The 23,491-nt window shown below is 37.4% G+C and overlaps 1 protein-coding gene across 7 annotated transcripts in view; it reads right to left on the bottom strand.

The window, feature by feature from the left end:
* The window catches only part of AP3S1 (adaptor related protein complex 3 subunit sigma 1), a 75,593-nt gene that overhangs the window by 19,002 nt on the left and 33,100 nt on the right, over nucleotides 1–23,491 (bottom strand). For all 7 annotated transcript variants that reach the window (XR_003512874.1, XM_027552639.1, XM_027552634.1 and 4 more), the window contains exons 3-4: nucleotides 22,246–22,357; nucleotides 8,259–8,330 (exon numbers count right to left, since the gene is read on the bottom strand). Coding sequence is in view for 6 of the 7 variants with exons in the window: in XM_027552639.1 (XP_027408440.1) it covers nucleotides 8,259–8,330; nucleotides 22,246–22,357 (184 nt within the window). In the remaining variant the exon portion in view is untranslated. The remainder of the gene's footprint in view (nucleotides 1–8,258; nucleotides 8,331–22,245; nucleotides 22,358–23,491) is intronic.

The following is a 23,491-nucleotide window of genomic DNA, read 5'->3' as shown; positions in this document are numbered from 1 at the left end:
TACAACTCTACTCTAAAAACTATAGTACTGTTTAGATTTTTTAAGTGAGACAGAATAGCCAATTAAGATGAAATGACATATTTAAGATATGCTAGAACATTTCCACCTATGTACTTACGTGGGTCATATGCTTACTAATTTGATAATAAAATGCTAATATACATATTTGCTAAGACAAATTTAAACAATGTACCTAAAGTCATCTTTAATACCTGTATTTATAATTCTAAGTGGTCTAAATAAATCTCACTTCACATTTTGGTATTTCTTCAAATGTAAGTATAGCTCAGTTCAGTCACTCAGTTGTGTCTGACTCTTTGTGACCCCATGGACTGGAGCATGCTAGGCTTCCCTGTCTATTACCAACTCCGGGAGCCGACTCAGACTCATGTCCATCGCGTCAGTGATGCCATCCAACCATCTCATCCTCTGTTGTCCCCTTCTCCTCCCGCCTTCAATCTTTCCCAGTATCAGGGTCTTTTCCAATGGGTCCATTCTTCGCGTCAGGTGGCCAAAGTGTTGGAGTTTCTGCTTCAGCATCAGTCCTTCCAATGAACACTCAGGACTGATTTCCTTTAGGATTGACTGATTTGATCTCCTTGCAGTCCATGGGGCTCTCAACAGTCTTCTCCAACACCATAGTTCAAAGCATCAATTCTTCAGTGCTCAGCTTCCTTTAGAGTTCAACTCTCACATCCATACATGAATGCTGGAAAAACCATAGCTAGACTAGATGGACTTTTGTTGGCAAAGTAATGTCTCTGCTTTTTAATATGCTGTCTAGGTTGGTCATAACTTTTCTTCTTTTTAAGCACCTTTTTATTTCATGCCTGCATTCACCATCTGCAGTGATTTTGGAGCCCAGAAAAATAAAGTCTGACACTGTTTCCACTGTTTCTCCATCTATTTGCCATGAATTGATGGGGCCGGATGCCATGATTTTAGTTTTCTAAATGTTGAGTTTTAAGCCAACATTTTCACTCTCCTCTTTCACTTTCATCAAGAGGCTCTTTAGCTCTTCTTCATTTTCTGCCATAAGGGTGGTGTCATCTGCACGTCTGAGGTTATTGATACTTCTCAAGGCAATCTTGATTCTAGCTTGTGCTTCATCCAGCCCAGCATTTCACATGATGTACTCTGCATTAAAGTTAAATAAGCAGGGTGACAATATTCAGTGTTGACATACTCCTTTCCCAATTTGGAATCAGTCTGTTGTTCCATGTCCTGTTCTAACTGTTGCTTCTTGACCTGCATACAGATATCAGGAGACAGGTCAGGTGGTCTGGTATTCCTATCTCTTTAAGAATTTTCCACAGTTTGTTGTGATCCACACAGTCAAATGCTTTGGTGTAGTTAATAAAGCAAAAGCAGATGTTTTTCTGGAACTCTTGTTTTTTTTGATGATCCAGTGGATGTTGGCAATTTGATCTCTGGTTCCTCTGCCTTTTCTAAAACCAGCTTGAACATCTGGAAGTTCATGGTTCATGTACTGTTGAACCTGGCTTGGAGAATTTTGAGCATTACTTTGCTAGTGTGTGAGATGAGTGCAACTGCGCAGTAGTTTGAACATTTTTGGCATTGCCTTTCTTTGGGATTGGAACGAAAACTGACCTTTCCCAGTCCTGTGGCCACTGTTGAGTTTTCCAGATTTGCTGGCATATTGAGTGCAGCACTTTTACGGCATCATCTTTTAGGATTTGAAATAGCTCAACTGAAATCCCATCACCTCCACTAACTTTACATTTGAATACTAAAAACATCATTACTTTATGAACCACTGAAAAGGAAAAATGCTGCTAATTAAATTATGACAAGCTATAGAATTGTAAATGTATATTGATCTAAATTAAAAGACACTTGCTCCTTGGAAGAAAAGTTATGATCAACCTAGACAGCACATTAAAAAGCAGAGACATTACTTTACTGACAAAGGTCCATCTAGTCAAAGCCATGGTTTTTCCAGTAGTCATGTGTGGATGTGAGAGTTGGACTTAAAAGAAAGCTGAGTGCTGAAGAATTGATGCTTTTGAACTGTGGTGCTGGAGAAGACTCCTGAGAAGAATCCATCTCTTGGACAGCAAGGAGATCAAACCAGTCAATCCTAAAGGAAATCAGTCCTGAATATTCATTGGAAGGACTGATGCTGAAACTGAAGCTCCAATACTTTGGACACCTGATGGGAAGAACTGACTCATTAGAAAAGACTCTGATGCTGGAAAAGACTGAAGGCAGGAAGAGAAGGGGATGACAGAAGATGAGATGGTTGGATGGCATCATGGACTCAATGGACATGAATTCGAGCAAGCTCTGGGAGTTGGTGATGGAAGGGGAAGCCTGGCATGCTGCAGTCCATGGGGTTGCAAAGAGTCAGACACAACTAAGTGACTGAACTGAACTGATCTCAAAAATGTGAAAGAAAATCAGCATTTTAGAATCAATGAAATATGATATTTTCTTATCATGCTTTAGCTCCACAGGTATTTATAAATAAAAGAAAAGCTATAATGAAAAACTTTAAGTAAGAAAATGGATGTCTTTGGGTTTTACTGGAGTCACACCAACATTAAAAAAAGAGCTTACCTTCAGAAATAGATCTTCTCAAAATGTACTTATCAGAACTTTATTAAATCTAAAAATATGTTAAATTTTTGTATAATTAATTCTCCAACAGGTTAGCTGACATTACAAAGTATTATACAAATCAAAACTTTCACTTGGTAATGTCATTAAGCTGAAGAAAGTACTTGCTTGTTTGCCTAAGGAAGTACCTGGTTCTACAGGCATGTGGTCAACATTGAGATTGATGCAACTGAGCAGGTTCTGCTGCTCAAGAGCACAGTCTCCACATAGACTTCTCTCTTCTTTAACATTATATCGTGAAAGAAAAGTCTACAGTATGATAACTTTGAAAATGATTTTGAAAGGAATTAAGAGTATATTTTGCTAGTCCATCAAAATTTTGATACAATTTTCAAGGCAAAATGGACAGGGAAAGCATACAACATACTTTAATATATTATAACATACTACTAATTAATACATTTTTAAAATTGCTGAATATGCCTCAGTCTTTCTCTCTTCTATATTGGATATTTCTTGTTCCATTTTCCTTGACCTGTAAACTATCTTTCCATTTTCAATCTTTTTGTCTCTCAAAATATATTAATTAGAACTTCATTAAATCTAAAAATACATTAAATTTTTGTGTAATTACTCTTCAGGAGGATAGCTGACATATCAAAGTGCTATATAAATCAAAACTTTCACCTGATAATGTCATGAACCTGAAGAAAGTCTTCGCTGAGGAAGTAATTGGTTCTGTAAGTATGCAGTTAATACTAACCACATATAACTTTTAACCATGAACATATAACATTAACCACAGATAACATTTTCAGTCTTTCTTGACTTTTTATGCTACAATATGGACAATGGGTTCTACCTTTCTATTTACTCAGACGTGTCTGTTTAAATTTATCCGTTGAAAATTTTAATTTTGATATTTTTTTCCTTTTTCAGAAATTTCATTAACTCCTCTAGTAGTTACACATGCTTTCTCATGGAGCATATTTACTGATTGTTCAGCCTATTTTTCATTTCTCTTGTTGAGATGGCTTTTTTTTTTTTAAAGAAAACAAGCAATGGACATCAGTGTAAGATTTTGTGAAATTTGAGCAAAATCTGTTAAAAATATTGCATCACATGTTAATTTTCTATTTTTTTTTATAACATAGTATTTCTATTTTTTTTTTCTCTGCTTACTCACTGGTACTTAGGCGTGGTTGCTGAAATCTCTTAAAGGTTCATTTCTTCTGTTGGTGGAAGGAAAAGAAGACTCTCATCGTATGTCCTGTGGTTTAAGGACTGGCTATGAAACTCCTTAAGTGAGAATGGGCTAGAGGAAACCACCTTAGCTCTTAATTCTTCATTCTTCTGGCCCGAAGGGTAGGAAAGATACTGAGGCCTCCAATCAGATCTCCCTTACTCTGATCTTTTTCTTTGCGGGGTGGGGCGGGTAAGAAGCAGGGAGAAATAGAGCATATTACAGCTGTCAATGTCAAAGTCATACATGTTCCAAACCAAGCTCTTTATAAATCTTCAGCTCTACCATCTTTGCCCTGGGATTTGATGGTGTGTTGTGGTAGCAGCAACAACCTGGGGCTGCTCAATTAGAGCCAGGCTGTGCAGGAAATGGGCAGGTAACACAACTGAGCAAATAAGCAGACCTTCCTAGTAAACCCACAATGGCCATGTAAGTAAGAAATAAACCAAGTTACTCATATTTTAGATCTTATGACTGCAATATAACTAAACTGTAATAAAGAGTCTGACTCTATTTTTGATGTCTGCCTGCTGACAGCTTGCAAGCCCCACTGTTCTCCCTTCTCCTCTCCTGCCCACATCTGGGAGAACTGATAAGAAAGTCCATGTGCTCCTTCCTTTACACTGCCAGGAAATTCAAACTGTGCAAGACCTGAGCTACATGTGGAAACCCTCATTCTAGTCCCAACCCGCTAACCACATAAAACCTCAAGATAGTCACTGTTCTTGTTCTCCCCCTAAACGCTTATTATGTGACTGATAAACCTTCTCATATCAGATCTTCTTGGTGTACATGTGGTATCTTCAGTCTCTACATCCAAATAAATTTGGGTTGGGGGTACTGTTCCATTCTTCAGGGTGACTACAAATATTAGTTTATGTGACTGATAAAGAAACTGTTACTTAAAGGCTGGTAACGAGAAGCTCAACAACAATCACAATAAAGGAAAAGACAATGGCTTAGGGGTTGGTTGGTAGATCACGTGGAAATTATCGTATGAAAGTTAGTGATCCAAGTTTGTAGTGGTAAAACATTGGCAAAAAAGCAGATAAATTTACCCATGAAAACTCATTTCTCTCTAACATAAAAACTGATACTGTTACCATGGATCCCAGAGAGACAGCATGTAGCACAAGATAAACATACTGCATAAATTAGAAATAATCTGGTATTTGTTACTGCAACATAAACTAATCCATCTTGATTGATAACAGAATGGGTATTCTTTACAACTTCCTTCTTTCCTTTACCCAAATGTGGTCTAACAGCACTCACAGGGTTGTGCAGAATTTGCCCCTAAGAAGAAATGAGCTAAGATATTTAGGAGATCCCTGACTGCTAGAAGGTCCAGGGCTGCTTGGCAGCTGAAAACAAGCCTACTTTCACAGAAGTGATTAAAAAAAAGACTAGCATTGTTTTAGATAGAGAGTATTGGGACAGAAAAAGACCCTGATGCTGGGAAAGACTGTAAACAAAAGGAGAAGGGGGCAGCAGAGGATGAGATGGTTGGATGGCATCACTGACTCAATAGATATGAGTTTGGGCAAATTTCAGGAGACAGTGGAGGACAGAGGAGCCTGGAGTGCTGTAGTTCATGGGGCTGCAAAGAGTTGGACACGACTTAGCAGCTGAACATCAACAACTAATAGGGACAAGAAATGTCTACTTGACTGGTCTGTAACTTCTGCTAAACTGAAACTTTTTCTCATTGCATTGAAGAAAAATTAAAACAAGATTTGAGGCCAGAAAGAAGAGGCACAGCTAATTTTGGCAGGTTCCAAAACAGTGATACATGGTTGTGTGATATGAACAGGCTACTTACTATATATATGATCCTATAAAGACATATTTGCTTGTGTACTTAATTGTACCAAAAAATCTAGAAATACACATACTCTAAAATGCTAACACTCTTGAGAGTCCCTTGGACTGCAAGGAGATCCAACCAGTCCATTCTGAAGGAGATCAGCCCTGGGATTTCTTTGGAAGGAATGATGCTAAAGCTGAAACTCCAGTACTTTGGCCACCTCATGCGAAGAGTTGACTCATTGGAAAAGACTCTGATGCTGGGAGGGATTGGGGGTAGGAGGAGAAGGGGACGACAGAGGATGAGATGGTTGAATGGCATCACTGACTTGATGGACATGAGTCTGGGTGAACTCCAAGAGCTGGTGATGGAAGGGAGGCCTGGTGTGCTGCGATTCACGGGGTCACGAAGAGTCGGACACGACTGAGTGACTGAACTGAACTGAACTGAGTGTCAATTAAACAAGGAGGTGATTAGACCGGGGTGGTTCTAATACATTAACAGTCTGCATGAGCAAAGTGAAACCTAAGCCTGAAATGCCTCAAGGTTAAGAAATCAAAACCTAAGACCAACCAACATACACAGCCAACCTGGCTTTCCCAAATAATGTAACTGCTTAAGCAACAGCCAGGGTTTCCCTGATAGCTCAGTTGGTAAAGAACCTGCCTGCAACGAGGGAGACCTGGGTTCGATCCCTGGGTTGGAAAGACCCACTGGAGGAGGCAAAGGCTACCCACTCCAGTATTCTGGCCTGGAGAATTCCATGGACTATGTAATCCATGGGGTCGCAAAGAGCAACTTTCACGACTGAGCAACTTTCATGCAATAGCCATTCACTTTCACTTTCAAGCAACTTTCATTTTTTTCACTTTCATCAGATAATTCCCTTGCTTTGCTTCTGCTTCTTCTCTATAAACGCCTTTCATTTAGCTTGCATCAGTGGAGTGCTCATAACCAATTCTGGTTAGGTGCTGACCAATTTGAATCCATTTTTATGCAAATAAACTTAAAATGTTTAATGTACCTCAACTTATCTTTTAATACTAGACAATCTCTGAAATTGAGATGGCTTCTATTTATTTTCTTATTTGCTTTTTCTGATTTTTCTAAAATGAATGTATATTAATGTAAAATAGAAGTTATAAAAACACCGTGTGTCATGTATGGAAGGTATATATATGTAAGAGTTTAATTTTTCTATTAAGGAAAATTTTTCTATTACAAATGCAACAACTTTATTCCTACTGCAACATTTTACAATAGAATCCTCCATTTTCTCAAAAAATTGCTACATGTAACATATAATGATTTGAGCAGTCATTTGATCTAATGATCTCTGAGCAATCATTTTAAAAATAGAATTTTAAACATTTTAGCCATGTACCAAAACATACTTTAGAATATTGTGAACCCTAAGGCCTAAAAATAACAGGAGTCTTTGTAAGTGCAAATAGCATAAGATAGATAATAGAAAAAAGCAATAGAAAACTAAAAAGAATTCTCTTAAAAATATCCAGGTTAAGTTCTTTATGCAAAATGAGTCAATATATGAAAGTAAATGACTTAGATGAGAAATGTGACCTAAAGGACTGGCTAATGGTAAATGTATTCTTCTGATGTTCACAAATAATAAAATGCATTTTTTTGTTATGTCTTCATTGTGGTAGTGTACATAACTAAATGCATTTGCCAAAACTCAGTAAAATGTATGCTTAAAGCTGCTGAATTTTAATGTATGTGAATTACATTTCAATGAAGCTTCTAAAAATCACAATTTTTTGTTAAAGTTTTCATATTTCCCAACAATTTTATTCAATGATTTAGCCATTCAAAACAATGTTATATTTTATCAACTTAACAGAGAAAAAAATCCATGTATAGTAGAAGTGGAATCTCTCATAAATTCCCTATCCCCAACAGCCAGTAACACTAAAGAATTCAGTCATTCTCCCTCGCTCTCACCTCCTTTCAATAGACCATCAAGTCCTATCAATTTACCTTCTTTCATCTCAGCTCTACTGCCTTAGTTCATTTCTTTCTGGACTACTGCAGTACACTTCTAATTGATTTCCTTGTCTTTACTCTCCCACCTACCAATCCACCACCCTTAAAGCAGAAAATTATTTTGTTTTGTCCCTCCCAAAATGAACAAACAAAGCAACAAGGCCAAAAAACACTTGTTTTAAGAAATTAAATTGGTTCAGAATGAAGTCCCAAATCCATGCGAGTAAAGGTACTTTAAAATTAGATTTCCTGATCAATATCAAATCTTCCCCTCATAAAAAGCATGTATTTTATATTTCTGCCTGTAGAGTCATCCCCTCCTTTTCTGTCTGTGAAATATCTATGAACCCTTTAACCTTTTTTTCTAAAACAAAACAAAAAAAATCCAGTTTAAATGTAATTTCCTTCATTCTCATCTCATCCTCTAGATATGAATTCCTCTAGGTCAGGGTCTGAAGCTTCTTCACTAAACACAGTGCCTGGCTCGTAGTAAACACAACTAATGAACTGAATAAAGGATTAAAAATAGCATTATTCACTGAATTTATTTTTACTTTGACAAATATAAATTAACATTTTTCTAAGATAAAAATTTTAGAAAATTTGATAATACAGAAGCTGTACCTTGTCTACATGGAAAATTAAATCCAGTTCACAGACGTTTTCAAAACACTTGTCTAGTGTTTCCACAAATACCTAAAGAAAAGAAAAAAGGTTAAAAGCTTTTGAGAACTATACAAGTTCATTCAAATCTATTACCTACAAGGCAGACAATTTGTAACTGAGAACTAAAATGTCTAACTCCACTATCACATTTCTCTTTTTTAAAATGAAAACTGTATTAAGTACAAAAGGAATAATTATAGACTACTCTTCTAAACTAATTTTCAATATGGTAATAACCAAAATAAACTTCACTGAAAATTATTAAGAACCAGAAATTGTTAGCACCATTACTTACAAAACTACTGACAAATACTCAAATCAGGCTCCCTTTCTTCACATGAGGAAAAAAGAAAACCTGTCATAAGTGTCTGTCAAGCTGGACAGGCACGGTCCAAGTCTCAGCCACATCTAACAGAGCCAGCAGTTTTTAATTAGCGAAGCAGGATAAAAGATTATTAAAATTCAAACTCACGGACAGAGCACAGGCTTTTAGAATCAGACTGACCTGGACTCAAACTCTGGCTAGAATTCCTGTATGACCTTGTATGGGAAAAGGGTAACTCAGTAAGCCTGGCTTGGTCAACCCTACCCATTCCCCAAAATGGACTGCTTACAGACTAGTCTCTGACTAGTTCCTGGGACCCCAGCTCTGAGCCCTTGGAAGGTTCTGTTTGATAAGAGTGTTTCTGCATGCCTGAGAACCTGGGCCACACTGTACCAGCATGACCAGACAGTTTATGCTGACAACGTGATTTACGATGAACACATTTTTTTCTCTCAGGTTCTGAAGCTTAAGTAGTTCAGTCACAGAGGTATCACACGCCTATGTGACTGACCCCTAATAAGCACCTAACACTGCCCAAAACACATCTACTAGCCAAAGTCACTACTATTTACCTGTTTGTTTAACATATATGATGATTACAAGTTAAAACAAAAATAGAAAATTCTAATTCTGCTAATAAACATTGATATAAAAGTAGGGAAATTATGTGGTTGCCAAAACTTTGGAATTTGCTTATAACTTAGAAAAAATGTTGTCAATATTTAAACCAGAGTAATACCAACTATTGATTATATTCTTTGCAGCCAAAGATGGAGAGACTCTATACAGTCAGCAAAACCAAGACCGGGAGCTGACTGTGGCTCAGATCATGAACCTTTATTGCCAAATTCAGACTTAAATTGAAGAAAGTAGGGAAAACCGCTAGACCATCCAGGTATGATCTAAATCAAATCCCTTATGACCATACAGTGGAAGTGAAAAATAAATTTAAGGGACTAGATCTGATAGAGTGCCTGATGAACTATGGACGGAGGTTCGTGACATTGTACAGGAGACAGGGATCAAGACCATCCCCATGGAAAAGAAATGCAAAAAAGCAAAATGGCTGTTTGGGGATGCCTTACAAATAGCTGTGAAAAGAACAGAAGCAAAAAGCAAAGGAGAAAAGGAAAGATATAAGCATTTGAATGCAGAGTTGCAAAGAATAGCAAGAAGAGATAAGAAAGCCTTCCTCAGAGATCAATGCAAAGAAATAGAAGAAAACAACAGAATGGGAAAGACTAGAGATCTCTTCAACAAAATTACAGATGTATGGCACAACCAATACAATATTGTAAAGTAAAAAAAATAAAAGAAAATCAGAGATACCAAGGGAACATTTCATGCAAAGATGGGCTTGATAAAGGACAGAAATGGTATGGACCTAACAGAGGCAGAAGATATTAAGAAGAGGTGGCAACAATACACAGAAGAACTGTACAAAAAAGATCTTCATGACCAAGATAATCACGATGGTGTAATCACTCACCTAGAGCCAGACATCCTGGAATGTGAAGTCAAGTAAGCCTTAGAAAGCATCACTACGAACAAAGCTAGTGGAGGTGATGGAATTCCAGTTGAGCTATTGCAAATCCTGAAAGATGATGCCGTGAAAGTGCTGCACTCAATATGCCAGCAAATCTGGAAAACTCAGCAGTGGCCACAGGACTGGAAAAGGTCAGTTTTCATTCCAATCCCAAAGAAAGGCAATGCCAAAGAATGCTCAAACTACCGCACAATTGCACTCATCTCACACGCTAGTAAAGTAATGCTCAAAATTCTCCCAGCCAGGCTTCAGCAATACGTGAACCGTGAACTTCCAGATGTTCAAGCTGGTTTTACAAAAGGCAGAGGAACCAGAGATCAAATTACCAACAACCACTGGATCATTGAAAAAGCAAGAGAGTTCCAGAAAAAATCTATTTCTGCTTTACTGACTGTGCCAAAGCCTTGACTGTGTGGATCACAATAATCTGTGGAAAATTCTTCAAGAGATGGGAATACCAGACCATATGACCTGCCTCTTGAGAAACCTATATGCAGGTCAGGAAGCAACAGTTAGAACTGGACATGGAACAACAGACTGGGTCCAAATAGGAAAAAGAGTATGTCAAGGCTGTATATTATCACCCTGCTTATTTAGCTTATATGCAGAGTACATCATGAGAAACTGTGGGCTGGAAGAAGCACAAGCTGGAATCAAGATTGCTGGGAGAAATATCAATAACCTCAGATATGCAGATGACACCACCCTTGTGGCAGAAAGTGAAGAGGAACTAAAAAGCCTCTTGATGAAAGGGAAAGAGGAGAGTGAAAAAGTTGGCTTAAAGCTCAACATTCAGAAAACTAAGATCATGGCATCTGGTCACATCACTGCATGGGAAATAGATGGGGAGACAGCGGGAACAGTGTCAGATTTGACTTTTCTGGGCTCCAAAATCACTGCAGATGGTGACTGCAGCCATGAAATTAAAAGATGCTTACTCCTTGGAAGGAGGGTTATGACCAACCTAGATAGCATATTCAAAAGCAGAGACATTACTTGCCAACAAGTCTGTCTAGTCAAGGCTATGGTTTTTCTGTGGTCACGTATGGATGTGAGAGTTGGACTGTGAAGAAGGCTGAGTGCCGAAGAATTGATGCTTTTAACTGTGGTGTTGGAGAAGACTCTTGAGAGTCCCTTGGACTGCAAGGAGATCCAACCAGTCCATTCTAAAGGAGATCAGTCCTGGGTGGTGTTCTTTCAAAGGAATGATGCTAAAGCTGAAACTCCAGTACTTTGGCCACCTCATGCGAAGAGTTGACTCATTGGAAAAGACCCTGATGCTGGGAGGGATTGGGGGCAGGAGGAGAAGGGGATGCCAGAGGATGAGATGGCTAGATGGCATCACTGACTCGATGCACATGAGTTTGAGTGAACTCCGGGAGTTGGTGACGGACAGGGAGGCCTGGCGTACTGCAATTCATGCGGTCGCAAAGAGTCAGACACGACTGAGCGACTGAACTGAACTGACTGAATACCACCTATGAAAAATGTAAATACTTTTTTTAAAAGTGTCTTGCAGCAAAATATCATTATAACTATATGCTCCTAACTTAGGAAAAGAATTTTTAAGATTAAAGCTAAGTTTAGTTGAAAACTTAAAAACCTGTTTCAAAAAACTCTTCCTTAACTTTAAAGTTAGCAAGAATTACTTATAATTAGAATCGAAAGCCCCAAGGCAGACACATACTGCGAATCTGTTACATGGACAAGGTCAATAGAAAACTAATAATCTACAAACTGAAATTAAGAAATTAAAAAAAAAAAAAAAACAAGTTAATGGGCTTTGGGAACAGTAAAAAAATAATACAGTTGTTGCTGCATTGTATTTCACAAAGAGAAAGATAAAAAGTAAAAAACCAGAAGTGGCATGGTAAATGGCACCCTCTTGTGTTTCATTTTTAATGATAAAAGTTTAAAGTCAATTTCAAGGTAACTGTTATCTTCTAAGTAGCTACTCATTAATCTCTGGCCTTAGAAATTCAAAAGCTGGTGGGAGAAAAATTACTTTTAATTTACTAAGAATAATTTTTTAGGTTTTCCCACATTTTAATACTTGTATAGCTTTCTAAAAATAAATATAAACATAAGATATTCAGAAAAATGCCACATTCACATATAAACTGAGTCTCCCTTACCAGTGCCCTTCTAACAACAAAACTTCCTTGGGTCTCCTCTCTCTTTAATTACAAACTTATATGCCTGGGTCTGTATTTCTTGGGCTCTAAAATCACAGCAGATGTTGACTGCAGCCATGAAATCAGAAGACGTCTGCTTCTTGGCAGGAAAACTATGACAAACCTAGACAGTGTTCTGAAAGCAGAAACGTTACTCTGTAGACAAAGGTCTGTATAGTCAAGGCTATGGTTTTCCCAGTAATCACAAACAATTGTAATAGCTGGACGGTAAAGAAGACCGAGCGCCAAAGAAATGATGCCTTCAAACTATGGTTTTGGAGAAGACTCTTGAGAGTCCCATGGACAGCAAGGAGATCAAACTAGTCAATCTTAAGGGAAATCAACACTGAATATTCATTGGAAGGACTGATACTGAAGCTGAAGCTCCAGTATTTTGGTCATCTGATGCAAACTGTTGACTCATTTGAAAAGTCACTGATGCTGGGAAAGATTGAGGGCAGAAGGAGAAGAGGGTGTCAGAGGATGAGATGGCTAGATGGCATCACCGATGCTGTGGACATGAACTTGGGCAAATTTAGGAAGATGGTGAGGGACAGAGAGGCCTGGCGTGCTGCAGTCCATGGGGTCGCAAAGAGTCGGACACAACTCGGTGACTGAACAACAGCAGTAATGCCTGGGTCACAAAGGGTAACAGGAATCTATCACAAGCTTAGTACCTAAGAGTGCTTAGTACGCTACTAAAATTACAGCTTAGCCTCTAACAATGAAAACCAGGGCAAGTTATTCAACTCCAAGCCTCATTTGGGCATAATAATGGTGCCTATGCCACAGAGTTGTTTTAATGATTAAAAGAATAAATATAAAGGGCTTAGAACAGTATCTCACCAAAAAAAGTATTTGATATATGTTAGTAAGGATTAAAATATGATATACAGATGCAGAAATAAAAATGTGCACTAGGTAAAATAAATGTCATGAAAATTTCCTTAAGCAGTATCACTGATTTGGCAGGCCCTTCTTTAGACTATCTAGGTAAAAATATAAAGAATTTCTAGGCTTACGGACTTCTGCTAAATTTCAGGAGGAACCAATCCTACTGTTTCTAATCTATAATATTAAATAAAATACATAAGTGTTAAAATACATAAGTGTCATGTTATAAGACAAGAAATGCCTTAAACCCAAGAATACAGGGCATAAATTTAAAAATATGCTGAGATCAAAAAATAATAATTTTGTTCAGTCAGCAGCGAGATGTTCTAGAGAAACACTGGCTTAGTTCAAATAAAGAATCAAAAAACATCAATAAAAATGTACTAACAAAGCTAGGGAAGACAGACTGAACTTAAAATCTGACCAATTACCCTTGAAGAACAACTATGAATACAGGTGCACATAAGATCCAATAGAAAGTATGATGTTTAAAGTACGTAAATAGCACTTGAGTCAGCATATGACTGGATTCTGGAGTGGACTTCCACTAAAGCTGACCTAGATACTAACACGTCAATGATTATAGATATTTTTTCTATCAGTAAAAATGAGACATTTATTGTGCATTTACCATGTAGCAGTTAATTGAGACAAATTAAACTCTTGACTTCAATATGAAAAAACTGAGTTGATGAAAGGGCTGTTTTCTGTATTCATGTCATAATGATTCTTTAAGAATTCTTAAAGAACTCAGTGATTCTTACTGTGTGATTAGTTTCTATTTTTTTAAATAAAAATGAAAAAAAATTAAAGGCTAATGATGATAATAGCACACAGTGGTAAAGAATCCACCTGCAAAGAAGGAAATGGAGGATACAAAACGCGGGTTTGATCCTGGGTTGGGAAGATCTGCTGGAGGAGGAAATGGCAGCCCACTGCAGCATTCCTGCCCTGGAGAGTCCCATGGACAGAGGAGCCTGGCGGGCTACAGCCCACGGGGTCGCAAAGAGTCAGACACAACTGGTATTTTTAAAATATGTATTTACTTATTGGCTGTGTCAGGACTTAGTTGTGGCCCACGGGCCTAGCTGTCTCGCAGCATGTGGGATCTTTTCAGTTCCCTGACCAGGTATCAAATCGGTAACCCCCGCATTGGAAGGCAAATTCTTAACCACCCGACCACCAGGGAAGTCCCTACAACTGGTATTTTGAGCACTGATCTAAAACAAAATACAATGAATAAAAACCTTAGCTTTTCCTTATAGAATATCAACTAGTAAATATAAAAATCATGAAAAAAATCACCATTTGGCAAACACCACAATAATTCAGGCAGGAATCATCAAAAGATGCTAAAAACTGATAACCAAATTATGATTAGAAAAAATATTATTTATATACTATCAAAATTATTCTCCGTAAGATAACTCTAAGCACAAAGAGGCAAGAGAAGTTTAAGTAGGTAAATCTGGCAGGCACTTTATCACAAGTAATGGGACAAAATGACATCATGAATATCCTCATATGATGCATTTGAGAAGGACATAACATTACTTGTGATATTCAAAAATATATAACCCAAATTTAAGCATTAAGAAACATCATATCCAAACTGAGGAATACTCTGTGAAATAACTGGCTAGTACTCTTCAAAGGATCAAGGTACAAAAGACATGAAATGAATGGAAGACAAAGGTGAAGAACTACTACAGAGTGAAGGAGACTTAGAAGACAGAAAAACTAACACAATACATGACCTTAACTGTACACTTAACAAGAAAAATTACATTAATGGCACAGCTGGCAAATTTTGAATACACTCTGCAGATATTAGTATTTTATAAATGTAAATTTCCTGATATTAACTACCTACTTGAAATTATGGAACATGTTAAATTTGAAGAATCTGGATGAAGATATGGTATTGAAAATTCTTTGTATTGTATTAATATTTACCACTCTTTTAAGTCTAAAATAATTTCAACATGAAAAGTTTTTTTTTAATTTTAAAGAAAAAAATTTTTGAAAAACCAAGATGAAAAGGTACTCTTCTCTTGTATATCCAATCCCCCCTGAAATCTACTATTCTATGCCGACAAAGAAATCACATTATTTCAAGGAAAAATACTAACATAAGCTGAGTTTTTCTTTCAATCCTACTGTGAAGGGGAAAAAAATAAACTTTAACTTCTAGCTCTAAAATTCTGACTTTACATACTTGAGTTCTTCACCACTATAAAGTAATAACCATGTGTCTGCTACATTCCGGGCCCTGGGCTGACTACTTTATGTACACTAGCTCCAATTCTTATCACAATGCTGGCAAGGCAGGTATGGATATTAGCATCTACAGACAAGAAAATTTGGGATGGATAAGACTAAGTAATTTACTCAAAGTTACAGAACTGTTAGATGACATAACCAATACTTAAGCCCATATCATCAAACTCCAAAGACCAACTTGACACTATAATGCCTCCCAAGGGGACTGCTGAGAGGTCAATAAAACATGTAAATTAGAATAGGGAAAGGGAAAGAGAAGTCGCTCAGTCGTGTCCAACTCTTTGCAACCCTAGCACGCTCCTCTGTCCAAGGGCTTTTCCAGGCAAGGGTACTGGAGTGGGTTGCCATTTCCTTCTCCATAGACTAGGGAGCATCATCAAATTTGACACCTGGATTTATCATGAAAAAACAGCAATGGTAATAACTGAAAAATGCATTACTTCAATTATTATATTGAAGTAATTTCAATATTTCAACAATGAAAATAAGACAGGAAAAGGATTTTAGGAATGCTGAATCACCCTAACAGTGTTGATTCAAATTGTTTACAGAACTATTTTTTGGTTTCCTACATACATAAAAAACAAGTCTTATTAAAAACAGAAATTTCTAATACTCTGGTAACACAGTCTAGTGGAACAAGTAGAATTTTCCTAAAATGATCCTGGGTGTGCCTGGATCACTGTGGATTGCCCAGAAAAGAAACAAATCGCGCCAAATCGTGCCATGGTTCCCACTTTCTCCAGCAGGAGGAACTGCACCAGAATTCATCTCTGTCTGGAACCAGGGGCTTATCCTTCTCAGTCCCCAAAAGGGAAGCTGCAACTTCCCACAGTCCTCAAGAGCTGGTCAGTTAGGCTTCCCAGACAATTCTTAAAAACAGGTGGCACCTCAACATGTACAGCTCAAAGCTTAAGTAATGTATATGCCACCCTATGGACTAGGATACTTTCAATGAAGCTGATCTTTGTAATAAGAGAACAATGATGTGGTGGAAGGTGTGAGCTCTCCGTTGGCACACTATTCCATGTGTAGTGGTATCTACATCAGCACAGCTTCCTATACGATAGTGCAAAGACCAGAGAATCTTCAGCTGAGTGTTCTTGGCTTATGTGAAAGTTGCTCAGTCATGTCCGACTCTTTGCGACCCCATGGACTGTAGTCCATGGACTTCTCCAGGCCAGAATACTGGAGTGGGTAGCCTTTCCCTTCTCCAGGGCATCTTCCCATCCCAGGGATCGAACCCAGGTCTCCTGCATTACAGGTGGATTCTTTACCAGCTGAGCCACAAGGGAAGCCCTCTTGGCTTAAAGCATGTATTTATGAGGATAGTGTATAAAGTATTATTCATTAATACACAAACTGAATTGGGTAAAGAAGTCTTATTTTTCTTTTTCATTTTTACAAGAATTTGGGCTTTTTTTTATCCTATGTGGTCTTAGATGAAGTCTTAGGAGGAATTCTGCTTTGTGATAGAGTTATGTGGCTTAGAGGGATAGGCTTATGCCCAAGAATTCCTCCTAAGACTTCATCTAAGACCATATAGGATAAAAAGAAGCCCAAATTCTTGTAAAAATGAAAAAGAAAAATTAGACTTCTTTACCCAATTCAGTTTGTGTATTAATGAATAATACTTTATACACTATCCTCATAAATACATGCTTTAATGATAATGTCAGCTAAAAAAATTGACTGCTATAAGTCAGTCATTTAGCAACAGGCTTCACGTACACTATATATTTTTTAATGCTTGCACCTATTCTATGCGCTATTGTTATTATTATTACTACCCCCATTTTGCAGACAAGCAAAATCAGAGTTAAAGAGGTTAAATAACTTGCCCAAAGTACAAGCAGGGCCTGAATGGTTTTAATCGCCACTAGCGTGCTTTAATTGACTGATATTTCTAACAACTCATAAGGTCTATAGGAAGTATACTGAAATAGGCATACTTTACAACTGAAAAAAATTCAAGGTCTGTAAGCATTAAATGACTTGCTCACTATCATATTAAATTAACCTTAATAGCAATAAGTAAAATAACTTCACAAAAGTCTGTGTAACAGTACTACATATATATAATGCTATATATAGATGCTACATATATAAGAACTCTAGTTTATATACATATTCTAACACCAAGGTCAAAACATATCTTTCTAAATTTAGAGAAAAGTTTAGCAGTTTATTCTCCATTTCTTCCTAACTATAACTGAACAAGATTGACACTGAATAACTGCTACATGTGACATCATGCAGCAGAAAGCTGTTACAAAATTTGGAATGACTGAGTAAACTTCTATGCCTCCATTATCAGCGTGGCATACTAAATTAATTGAGGACACTGTGCTTATAAATAACTCACACAACCAACATGAATATTTAATGGAGTCCTATTCTCACTCTGTGTAAATATTTCAACACTTCCAATGAAGATATGCTACAACAGAAAGGACTTCAAAAGGGCTAGCTTACAACTCTGAAACTGGATTATACTGCAGTCACTATCACACTAAAATCGCACACACAAGAAAGAAAAAAAGGCCATCTTTTCCCTCTAACAAAGAATTAAAAGAAAATAGAAGCTGATTATTCAGCTTGCTGGCATGCTCGTATAAATCTCACAAGGAAGGTACTAACAAGTCCTTCTTTCGGATTTTACATAAGATGAACAGTCAAATTTGACACAGCACACTGGTGCCTTAGAAACACAAAATCTTTGCATGAAAGTACTAATATGAGTGGCCAATGAGCATTTGAATTGTATCATTTTTAATATTCAAAAAACCACAATGAAACATGTATTTAGTCATCACATACCGATGCTGATTAAGTTTTCTTGACCCATTCTCTAACAAAAATATAAAACCAAGAGGTTTTGATCTAAACTCTCTTGATTTATATAATTTTCCACTTTTACTTGTATTACACTTGCCTTTCTCAAAACTAGAGGATGAACAAGGCCAGAAAATCATTTCTAAATAAGCTTTGAAAGGCTGTTTGTTTCATGAGACAGAAGCAGAAACAATAAGCTACTCCCTTCCATTTTGTTTACTCAATCAATTTTTTTTAATGACTAACTTGTGCATACTCAGCAGTCCCTCTTCTTTAAAGATCTGTAATAACCACAGGGGCAAGACAGTAACTACAGAACTTCCAACATGTTCACGGGAGTTGATAGAACCTATCTCTGTAAGGCAAATTATACAAAGTTTCTTTTTTTGTGACATAACAGATCAACATGTAATAACTCAATAGGATCTTCTTATAAAAACAGCTCAAGTCTACATTAGAAATGGAAAGATAACACAATTCTCCTGAAATTCTTTTCTCTGTATTTTATTTAGGATCAAGACATATTACCAACATTTCAAATAGTCATGGCTAAGAAGTTTTGCAAAACACAAGACACAGTTTTCACTTTTCATAAATACATGATAGACTTCAGATATGACAAAGGATATTTGGTTTTTAATTCCCATCCAAGCAGTAACAACCATGCTGTCATATCCATTAAGATCAGCAATAATATCAAAATAGTAATCAGTGATGGATGAACAATACAGGTAGGAAGATCAGAAAGTACAAAGGTTGTAAGGTAAAAGCATAACCTGGTGTATCTGAGGAACACCGAGGCCAGGGTGGGTGAAGCGAAGGGGAAAACACTAGAAAATGGAGATGAGTAATAAGGCATGGGGAAGAGAGTCAGATTATGTGATTCATGGGTCATTTATAAGGAATTTGGCTTTTACTGTGAGTGAGAGGGGAAGCCATTGAGAATTCAATATGGAAGAGTGTAAAACACAACATATTTGAACACTATCACCCTGGCTGTTATACTAAGAAAAGGCAAAAAGGAAAAGACAGTGGAAGCAGGAAGACCAGTCAGAAAACTACTGAAATAACCCAAGCAAGAGCTGATGGTGGCATGGACCATGTAGAAGCAGTGCAGAGTGGATTCTGTATACTCCAGAGTTTTTGCCAGAGAAGATATGAGAGAGATCAAGAAACTAAAATGAAGCAACTCAAGTAGGAGGCTGCAAACCAGACAAGCATGGTGTCCTGGAAGCCAAGTGAAGAAGATATTTCATGAAGAAGAGAGTGCCAAATAATCTTGATCTAAAGGAGGGCTGAGAAGCACCTTTAAAGTTAGCAATAGCGGAGCTGAAAAACCTGATTGGGACATGTTCAAGAAAGATGGGAGAAGGAAAATTTAAGACATTGCATATAGAAAACATTTTTAAAGTGTTTTGCTATAAGGAGAGGGAAAGAAATAAGGCAGTGGCTAGAGAAGGAAGGAGGGACAGGATTTTTAAGATGGAAGAACATATTAACACATTATAGACTAGCGGGAATAATCTAGAAGAGAAGAAAAAATGATACAGAAGAGAGAAACATGCCAGAGCAATGAGGAGGAAGTAGACTAGTTTATATGGCACCCCACTCCAGTACTCTTGCCTGGAAAATCCCATGGATGGAGGAGCCTGGTGGGCTGCAGTCCATGGGGTCGCGAAGAGTCAGACATGACTGAGCAACTTCACTTTTACTTTTCACTTTCATGCATTGGAGAAGGACATGGCAACCCACTCGAGTGTTCTTGCCTGGAGAATCCCAGGGATGGCGGAGCCTGGTGGGCTGCCGTCTATGGGGTCGCACACAGTTGGACACAACTGAAGCGACTTAGCAGCAGCAGCAGCAGCAGACTAGTATATAAGTGGGGGAGCTGGCCTTAGCTAGGAGCAAAGTTCACTCATCTCTTACAGAAAGGACAGAGCACAAGGATGCAAATACAGAGTCTGTGGAAGTTCCCTTCTGGTTGCCTAACAAACTAGGAAGCTATATGCTGGAGAAGTGCTAGAGGTTTGAGAAAGGAGGAGAATGTATCAGCCATTGTCTAGGAGTGTGGGAGAGTGAAATGACCGGGGAAATATAATATGATTACTGGCTAGCATTAAGGACTCCCTAAGGTCTGGGACCATGAATTTAAAGTGAGGCCAGCATGTATGGTTATCTTTTTTTTCTCAGATGTGTGGGTATAGGCAAAAAGCTGAGTATATGCGAGCCTCTGACTATCAGGATTGACCATGGAATTTAAGCTGGGCAAGGAAAGTCAGACATCAGGAGGATCAGGGACAGTGAGAAAAAGATAGATTTAAAAGAGAAGATCCCAAAGATCCACTGAAAAGACAAAAAACACAGGAAGAGAATACAGGATCCTAGAAATATCTATTTTTCTAAAATTGCCATTTATTTATTAATAAACATTGAATAGTTTAGAATATATAACTATAGCTAGAAAACTGTCAATAAATATTTTTATCCTAAAAAAAACCACAACAACCAAAGAAAAGGACTGAGGGTCCCAGTAGGCTCAAAGAACCATTGGAGTAACAGAAACTGATATCAAAAGATAAGAGATGGTAGCACAGAGTGGAAACTGTGAGGGACCGAAGTCTGGATAAACACAAGGTCTAGAAGTGAGTACTGGAGTGGGATAACAGGCAAAATTCATTGGAGAAGAGGAATTTCAGTTTGAAGATACCAGTGTACTGAATGAATTACCCACATGAATGTGGAAATACCTAAGAATTATAATACAAGTAGTACTGGAGTGAATGTCATGGGACTAAGAACTAGTATCTGTTGGAGACAATTCTCCATGGGTCTTCCATTCCTCTACATCATGTGAACAAAGGTACTAACTACCTTTATTGTGGATTAACTTTCCAAGCAAACTTGTATAGCCAACCGCCTTGGAAAATAGTGTTTCCCTCCAAAGCAAAGGGTACTGTTCCTTTGCTTGGAAGACATTCTCTTCCTCTAGGACTTGGGCAGACATGCTTAGTGTCTGTTACGAAAAGACACCTTATCGAGTCACACTTTAGGAACTGGGACTTGAGTAACCAGTGAAAGCAGATGCTGTCACTCTGGCTACTGCTTTTGCTGTTAGTAATAAAGTCCTTTGTTTCGACACCAGAAACACCACTCCCCTCCCTCCATCTTTTGTTAGCATCCATGAAACCGTGGTAGTTTTAGCTTGCAGGTAGAGTAAAATCTCAGACCACGGAAAGTTTCTGACAAAATCTCCCATGAATAGGGAGTGAGAGGTTACTGCAATGGGTAGAAAGGATGGGTAGAAAGAGGTATGGTTTGAGAACATGAGATAAAGTCTGGAGATGTTTTAGAAGAGAAAAAGGTCTAGAAAAAGTAATGAAAAGCAAAGAGAACACCCTTCAGGCTCAATGAAGTGAAGAAAAGAGGAGAGAAAACTACTGTTAGAGAAGGTGGCAGGTATTATCATCAGGGAAGCCAGATTTAACTGACAGCAAAAAGATGGAAGGCAATATTAACAGAAGAGGCTGAAGGAATTTGCTGATAACTGACCTTGAGTTTACAGGGACATTGAGGCAGACTTGCAGGAGACAGGAAGGGGCAGGTTTGGGTTAGATCTGGATACATGTGGTAAAGGGCTTCCTCTGGTGACTTACGTGAACAGGAAAACGGGCACAAAGACGTTAGCTGTCGTCAGTTCCCATCAGGTTAAACCAGTCTGTGTGTTTCTACATCCCCCACACTTCTTTTACACACTCAACATCTACTATGGGATACTTTATTTCTTACCAAACAAAACATCACTATAGAAAATTTAAGAACACAGAAGTTTTATAAAACAAAAATGCCAAAGTTGTTTTTTAAGATAGTAAGAGGCAAGTGTTAACTTACTTGAATTAGATCTAAAATGCCAAGTTCACTTTCTGAAGAATCCACACAGAAGACAAAATATAATGTTGCATAATGTCTATAAATCAGTTTGTTGTCAGATCCTCCGATTAATCTAAATGACAAAACAAAACAATTGGAATGTTATAGAAACAAACTGAAAAACATTTTCGTTAACTCAAGCAAACTGATCATTTTTTTAAAAACTTTCTATAAAATGAAGGTATCAAGTGAACTAGATGGCTGTTATCTTCAGAGAAGTCAAGTAAAAGATGCCAGTGCTTAATCTCAGTTCATTCACTCAGTTATTCACTGAGTACTCACTATGTGTCAGGCACTGAGCGTGGGTAAGCAGCAATGAACAAATAAGAGAAAGTGGAACTACGTAAGTGGAAGGAACTACTTAGAGAATCAAAACAGGACAACGGCACACCGACAGATTTGCTACTTTCTGATTGGGAGTTAAAAGAGTTGATATTTAGGCTGACATTTAATGATAAGAAAAATTTAGAGATGAGCATTTCAGACATAGGCAAACTAATAAAAAAGCAAATTAATCAAGAATGAAATATCTATACTCAATAAAGAAAAAGAAAGCTTCAATCAATGAAAGATAAGCACATGATTAGGCCAGAGAAGTAGGCAGAAATGAGTCCATAGTGCATTTTTAAGTGCTTACTAGATTTAATCCCATAGGTCACAGTAAGTTACAGAGCTTGAGATTGATTATCAACTAGGAAAAAAAAAAAAGGACATTTCTTCTTCAGTTTTGGACAGACTTACTATCAAGTTCTTCTCCAAAAGCACATTTTGTTTTGGAGTAGAAGAGTTAAGAGATATTCAATTCTTTTGCCAAAAACTTTTTTTTACTGATTGGAGTTTCAGCATTTTAAAAATACAGAATCATTATAAACACCTTTTATTTTTCTAAATATAGTTTAGCTATTCCATAGTTAAGTTTACAAAAATCAAAGCTAAACATAATGAGAGCTAACTGAACATTCAAAGATGACATAGGAAAATAACAACTATTTCTTTTCTTTGGCCTCACCTTGAGGCTTGTGGGGTCTCAGTTCCGCAACTAGGGATCAAACCCATGCCCCCTGCACATGCACCTCCAGGGAAGCCCTTATTTCTTACTCAGTAAAAGTAATACTAAATTCACCAGTTTGTAGAAACAATTTCCTTAAGTATATACTCATTTATTATTTTATATCCTTTAATACCAAAAATGAAAATTATCTTGGAC

The sequence above is a fragment of the Bos indicus x Bos taurus genome, chromosome 10 (genome assembly GCF_003369695.1).
Source record: "Bos indicus x Bos taurus breed Angus x Brahman F1 hybrid chromosome 10, Bos_hybrid_MaternalHap_v2.0, whole genome shotgun sequence".
NCBI classification, from domain to species: Eukaryota; Metazoa; Chordata; class Mammalia; order Artiodactyla; family Bovidae; genus Bos; species Bos indicus x Bos taurus.
This window is presented reverse-complemented; position numbering and strand designations above follow the sequence as displayed.